Source organism: Lepus europaeus, chromosome 19 (genome assembly GCF_033115175.1).
Source record: "Lepus europaeus isolate LE1 chromosome 19, mLepTim1.pri, whole genome shotgun sequence".
Classification (NCBI taxonomy): Eukaryota; Metazoa; Chordata; class Mammalia; order Lagomorpha; family Leporidae; genus Lepus; species Lepus europaeus.
In genome coordinates this window covers 15,486,639-15,493,699 of record NC_084845.1, presented here as the reverse complement: position 1 = coordinate 15,493,699, position 7,061 = coordinate 15,486,639, and the positions used below count along the sequence as shown (strand labels likewise).

Here is a 7,061-nt window from a genome sequence, read left to right as displayed (position 1 = left end):
TGCTTTGGTGAGAAAAATTTAGAAATCTGTGCACAAAAGGGATCTTCAAAAAGTGTACGGAGATGTGTATTATGAAAAAAATTATGCATGGCTTTCCATGGTTTTTTTGATACCAAAATAAATGGATTTTTTGAAGCACCCTGCCGAAGGCGACCTCGATGAACGCTCACAGAATCCTGGCCGTCAGTGTTCTCAGGCTCACTTCACGGAAAGGAAACTGAAGCTCAGGAAATTGATCACCCCAAGGTCCCCGGGAGGGGACTTGGATCGGGCCCACATCTGCCCGACTCCACATCCCACGCTATTTCAAGCAGAACAAGCCGCAAGCAAGGAAAAACCAATTTGTTCCAACTGAAAGGACCAGAGAAGTCTGCCGGAGACACAGGGCAGGAGATCATATAGAATGTAAAAAATAATAATAATAACAAAATCCATCAGCGGAAGTGGGAAATCTCTTTTCTAAGTAGAGTGGAATTACAGAAGAAATCGCCAGCAAAGAAAAGAGGCTTGGGAAGTGAGAACCAAAAATGCCTGTGATTGAAAAAAAAAAATCAGGAACTAGGAAGAGACAAATCTGTGCTTGGAAGTCAGCGCCAGGATCTCTAGGGAGAGAGCCAAGGAGCCAGAGTCCTCCGCTTTGGGTTTGCGAGGGAAGCGTGTTCACCGCTGACCTGCCTCTCTCGGGTCACATGACACGGGCTGGTATAAAGCCAGCAGCCAGCAGCCAGCGGCAGTGGCTAAGGCTCTGTCCCTCCTTGCTAGGAGCTTCCAGACTTTTCCTTCAGGACTAACTCCCCGGAGTCATCTCTCTGGATCGCACGCAGACAAGGCAAGGCAGCTAGCTTGGGGCGCGAGCTCTGGGAAGAGACGGTGGGCTCAGAATTCGCGGGGCAGGGGAGAGGTTGGGTGGGCTAGAGGAATTCTGTCACCCGCACTGCAGTGGGGGCTCACACCCAAGACGGGGAGCGGAACCTGGACTGGCCACGTGTGGAAACTGAGGCACCCCAGCAAGAGGGGCCAGACAGCTGCGGCCACAGGCTTTGCTCTGTAGGGGCTTTCGGGGACAAGCCCCAAAGCACAGGACTGGCTCACCCTTCCCCTTCTCCGCTTGGCCCCGGCTTCGCCTTTCCAGAGAGTCCCCTGGGGCCACTGTTGGACAGGGCTGGACACGGCAGCAGAGACTCCGTGCAGTGCAGGACAAGGAAGGGAGAGCAGCCGGTGCCCCTGAGTCCTGCCGCCTTCCTGCTTCTCTGCTCGGCCCTCATGTTGTCGCCTTTCTCTCCTGCAGGTCTCCGAGCCCGAATGAGCCTGCGGCGAAGTTGGACGCTGTGACCAGCAACTTCCCGTAGCTGTGAGGGCACAAGGAGAAAGGCCGGGCAACCTGCAGGGGGAATTCCCTCGGGCAGCCGAGGGCTGGTCTCCCCCAGAGACACAGGATGGCAAACGTAATTACTGCAGCCTAATATCCCGCCCAAGGCAAAGTCAATAATTACTCTGGGCAGTTCTGGCAGGTGGCGGGAGCGGCAGAGCGCTGGAGTCCGGGCAGCGGGGAGAGCACCAGGGAGGATGTGCGTGTCCTGATCCCCAGGAGGTCCGCCGGCTGGGAGGGCCCCCCTACCCCGCCCCCGGCCCGGCCCCCACCCTGCCCTCTCTCCCGATCCTCCTCCAGGATGAGGCTCGACCTGCACAGCTCCTTGATCCTCACGGCCTACATCATCATCTTCCTCACTGGGCTCCCGGCCAACCTCCTGGCTCTGCGGGCCTTCGTGGAGAGGGTGCGCCAGCCGCAGCCGGCCCCCGTGCACATCCTGCTGCTCAGCCTGACGGTGGCCGACCTGCTGCTGCTGCTGCTGCTGCCCTTCAAGATCGTGGAGGCCGCGTCCAACTTCCGCTGGTACCTGCCGCAGGTCGTGTGCGCGCTCACGGGCTTCGGCTTCTACAGCAGCATCTACTGCAGCACGTGGCTGTTGGCGGGCATCAGCATCGAGCGCTACCTGGGAGTGGCCTACCCCGTGCAGTACAAGCTCGCCCGCCGGCCTGTGTACGGCGTGATCGCCGCTCTGGTGGCCTGGATCATGTCCTTCGGTCACTGCACCGTGGTGATCGTGGTGCAGTACCTGAACGCCACCCAGCAGGTGGGCAGCCGGAACGAGATCACCTGCTACGAGAACTTCACGCAGGAGCAGCTGGACGTGGTGCTGCCCGTGCGCCTGGAGCTCTGCCTGGTCCTCTTCTTCATCCCCATGGCCGTCACCATCTTCTGCTACTGGCGCTTCGTGTGGATCATGCTCACCCAGCCCCACGTGGGGACCCAGCGGCGGCGCCGGGCCGTGGGGCTGGCCGTCGTGACGCTTCTCAACTTCCTGCTGTGCTTTGGGCCTTACAACTTCTCCCACCTGGTGGGCTTCTACTTCAAGGAAAGCCCCCCGTGGCGGGTGGAGGCCGTGGTCTTCAGCGCGCTCAACGCAAGCCTGGACCCTCTGCTGTTCTATTTTTCATCCGCGGCCGTGCGCCGCGCTTTCGGCAAAGGGCTGCGGCTGTTCCGGAACCCCGGCTCCTCGCCCCTGGGACGCGAGGGCAAAGAGACGGCGGAGGTGACGAGAGGGGACAGGGCTGGGAGTCGGGCGGAGGGAATGGCGGCTCCGGACTTCATGTCAGACTAGCCGTCTCCCTGGACCTTCGGCAGCACCCTGGAGGGCACGGGGGCGGGCAACCTGGGTGCGTGAGCAGGAAGTGTCCCGTCCCAGTTTCGGGAATCCTGGGGCCTGATCCACCTCGGGGACTGGGTAAGAGGCTCCCTTGCCAGCTTGGTATCCCTTCCCAAGGACACGAGGAGAAACGGTTAGGCGTGGAGGCACCGTCAGGCTAGGGCTTCAGGAGCCGTGAACCTGAATTCAGTCCTTGGGAGGGAGCTGGGGGCTGTGATGACCGGACAGGGGCAGCAGAGGGACCTAAAGGATCTCGCCCCAAGCTTGGGAACCACGCCCAGATGCTGGTCTCGCTGCTGCTGCTGCTTGGAGGAAGCCAACGGGAGAGAGATGGTTGGGAAATACTAAATAAGAGCAAGAGACCAAAAAGGTTCTGAGCTAAGGGGACCAGACGGGAGGGCTGGGAGCTTAGACCTCTAAAGCGATTGGGGTTCGGGGTACCAGTCTGACCCATTGCTCTGCTCATTTTCAAGTGTTGTCGTGTTCTCCCATCCCCCACCGGTGGGTGAGGTCTGGGTCTCATCTGCCTCCAGGATACCCCACACAGGCCGGGAAGGGGCTGGGCACCTCCCAGTCTAACACTGACCCCACCTAGTGCAGGAAAAAGCCACCTGGTCTGGGAGATTGAAATAAAGACACTAAACCTCTCCAGGGAGCGTCCCAGTTTTTGTAGCATTTCTGCAAGCACAGGGAAGGCAGACTAGGGTGGAGAACTGGACACAGCTGCCCAGGGGAAGGCAATGCCTCAGAACCCCCAGAAACCTTTTAAGATGAGAGCACAGTGAGGGTGAAGCGAGCCAAGTGTACCCAGGGAATCTCATGCACACCGAGGAGGAGCTGGACTTGGAAAGAGGACGCGGGTGAGTCCCGGCTCCAAGTTCTGAGTCTGTCAGGGGGAGCTTAAAGCACGTTACCACCCCCACCCCGGGCTTTGAAACCTGCAGTTTCTCTAGCATCGCAAATCCCTGCCAGGATTCTCTCTCTCTCTCTCTCTCTCTCTCTCTCCCTCTCCCTCTCCCTCTCCCTCTCTCTCTCTCTCTCTCTCTCTCTCTTTCTTTCTCTCTCTCTCTCTTTCTCTCCCCCTCCCCCAGTGTGGGAAGAGCCCTGACTTCAGCGCTGCAGGACCTGGGGCAAATCACAGACCGTAGCCTCCATTTCCAAAACCTAGTAACGAGAGGACTGCAAGGCACCTGAGAGGGCATATGGGCAAATAGAATGAAAAAACCTATTTATTCTGGTAGAAAAAAAGTTTGATATCTATGCCTATGAGGGGCTCTTCAAAATGTTCATGGAAAATGCGCATTACGGAAAAACTTTGCATGGCTCTCAAAAGCATTTTTTATGCCAAAATAAGCTTCTATTGTAATTCCATTTTTCAACAATCTTCTGAAAGTGATTTGTGTACCTCCCAAGCTTATGCTGAGCATTAAAATGTGACCACAGATATAAAATTGCTGAGGAATTACCCAATATTGCTTAACTCTATGGTATCTATCCAGGTGAAATACAGGTATATCCCTACTTAAAAGAAATGCAGTAAATAGAAGTTTAAAAATATGCAAATCACATATTAGACATGTATTAAGAGACTTTGGGCCGTTGCCGTGGCTCAATAGGCTAATCCTCCGCCTTGCGCCGGCACACAGGGTTCTAGTCCCGGGTGGGGCGCCAGATTCTGTCCCGGTTGCCCCTCTTCCTGGCCAGCTCTCTGCTGTGGCCCAGGAAAGCAGTAGAGGATGGCCCAAGTGCTTGGGCCCTGCACCTGCATGGGAGACCAGGAGAAGCACCTGGCTCCCGGCTTCGGATCAGTGCGGTGCGCTGGCCGCAACGGCCATTGGAGGGTGAACCAACGGTAAAGGAAGACCTTTCTCTCTGTCTCTCTCTCACTGTCCACTCTGCCTGTCAAAAAAATAAAAAAATAAAAATAAGAGAGACTTTGGTAGTAATGGGTAAGAAGAATCCTGGGATTTTCAGCCGACTGGAGCTTTACTATGAGTCTCTGGTGCGTTAAGGATTCCAAAACAACTAATTTGGTCTGGGTGGGATTAAAGGAAATAGAGTCTACACAGGTTGATAATATCCCACTCCACTCAGGTCTAATCATAGCATGTCCAGCATCGAGCAACACATACCCTAACTCAGGGAATCAAGCCCAGAAATATTAACCAAAGTTGGAAATTTAAGACCATATACTAGAGGCCGGCATTGTGGCAGCCACCTGCGAGGCCAGCATCCCATATCACAGCAGCGGTTTGAGTCCCTGCTGCTCTGCTTCCAACCCAGCTCCCTGCTAATGCTCCTGGAACAACAGCGGAGGATGGTCCAAGTGCTTGGGGCCCCCCCAACATGGGAGACCCGGAAGGAGCTCCCGGCTCCTGGTGTGAGCCTGACCCAGATCTGACTGTTGTGGCCACCTGGGGAGTGGTGGGTGAGAGGTCAAGTCCAGGTCTGTCTGGACTCCAAGGTGTGACTCCAGAGAAGGAAGGCTGGCTGTGGGGCTGGAACAAGATACAGATGTGTCTACGCAGCCCCACGGGGAAGAAGAACAAAGATCGGGGCCAAACGGGCAGGCAGATCCTCACCAACAGTGACTGCTTCAGCAAAGCCCTCACTCCCCAGCTTCCAGGGATACTTAAGTGGGAGACAGAGAACAGCCTTGCTGGGCGCTGAGGCAGCTCCGCTGTCCGAGAAGGGCTCCCGCAGCAAGCCGGCAGTCGCATCCGGCTCGGGTTCCGGGTTCTTTCGGCACATGGCTGCTCCTGCTGACCGGGAGAGAGCACAAGCAAGTCCTTTGGCTTCTCATGGGGTTGTAAGAAAATCACAAGAGCTGGTCTGAGGCATTCGGGGTAAAGTCTTAGCCACTCATTTCCCAGTGTTCGGCCCTCATCAAGTCAACAGGTAGATCAGCCCATTTCTTCACTGGGAAACTGAGTAATTGACTCCTTCCACACCATGGCTCTGTGCTCGCTTTGGCAGCACAGATATTAAAATTGGAACTTTACAGAGAAGATTAGCATAGCCCCTGTGCAAGGATGACATGCAAATTCGTGAAGTGTTCCATATTTAAAAAACAAAACAAAAAACAAAACAGAAAAAAAAAACAAAACAAACAATGGCTCGGAGAGCTAGCACACATACCCCTCGATTTATGTCCTGATCTGCCCATTGGAAATTGGAAATATTGTAAGTTAACAATGCACCTGGCGCCCTGAACCTCCTGAACACCTTAGCTTAACAACACGCTTGTCGCGTGCTACAGAGAATGTCCTCTCTCCCGCTGTGAGCATGGGGCTGGACAGGAGCTGTGGCTTTCACCCACCACCCAGCATCACATAGGAGCACATTGCCAGCCAGGAAAATACCAAAACGCAAAATTCACACCATCAGGAAAGCAAAAAATATTTTAAAAATCGTTAAGTTGAAGCATGGTAGGTCAGGGACCCTTTGAGTAGACCGGACATTTTACCTGGGGCGGTGTTACAAGAGACGAGGTAAAACAGGCAGTTTAGCGAGACCATTTCAGAACAGGCCAAGTGCAAACCAGTTACCAAGGAATTGTGGAACTCGTGTTAGAATCACCTGCAGGGCTCGCTGAAGCAAAAAACTGCTGTCTCCCTCCCCCAGGATTTGGCATCAGCAGGTGTATTGGTCAGGGGTCTCCAGAGAAACGGGGAGGGGAGACACAGAGACGGAGAGGGGTTGTGATGAGCCGTCACTCAGTTCCCGAAGCAGACAAGCCCCGTGACATGCCATCTGCAAGCTAGGGACCCAGGAAAGCTGGTGCTGTGGTTCCAGCCCAAGGCCAAAGACCTGGGAACTGGGAAAACTGATGGCGCCAGTCCTGGATCCGGCACGCCGGGCAAGCCACCCAGTCGGAGGGCCAGCGCTCCCTTCTCCCTTCTTCCACCTTTCTGCTTCTGTTCAGACCTTCAGTAGACTGGCTGACGCCTCCCGTGTCCCCAAGGCCACTCCACTCTCCTCAGTCTACTGATTCCTCCGTAAGCACCCTCATAGACACGCCCAGAAACCACGTATAGCCAAATATCTGGGCACTCCACGGGCCAGTCAAAAATTAACCATCAGAGGCCGGCGCCGCGGCTCACTAGGCTAATCCTCCGCCTTGCGGCGCCGGCACACCGGGTTCTAGTCCCGGTCGGGGCACCGATCCTGTCCCGGTTGCCCCTCTTCCAGGCCAGCTCTCTGCTGTGGTCAGGGAGTGCAGTGGAGGATGGCCCAAGTGCTTGGGCCCTGCACCCTATGGGAGACCAGGAGAAGCACCTGGCTCCTGCCATTGGATCAGCGCGGTGCGCCGGCAGCAGCGCGCCTACCGCGGCGGCCATTGGAGGGTGAATC

The 7,061-nt window shown here is 55.8% G+C and overlaps 1 protein-coding gene and 1 non-coding gene across 2 annotated transcripts; both read left to right on the top strand.

Moving 5' to 3' along the window:
* Nucleotides 1-1,670: 1,670 nt before the first annotated feature.
* On the top strand, nucleotides 1,671-3,039 carry FFAR2 (free fatty acid receptor 2). The gene has a single exon (XM_062177341.1). It carries the CDS (start codon nucleotides 1,671-1,673, stop codon nucleotides 2,661-2,663), a length of 993 nt encoding a protein of 330 aa, XP_062033325.1. The 3' UTR covers nucleotides 2,664-3,039.
* Nucleotides 3,040-5,668: 2,629 nt separating this feature from the next.
* On the top strand, nucleotides 5,669-5,775 carry LOC133748941 (U6 spliceosomal RNA). The gene has a single exon (XR_009864538.1). It is a non-coding gene; the product is annotated as a U6 spliceosomal RNA (small nuclear RNA).
* The last annotated feature ends 1,286 nt before the right edge of the window (nucleotides 5,776-7,061 follow it).

Excerpts from the sequence above, each read along its gene's own strand:
- FFAR2 (XM_062177341.1), top strand. The coding sequence starts at position 1,671 with ATGAGGCTCGACCTGCACAGCTCCTTGATCCTCACGGCCTACATCATC.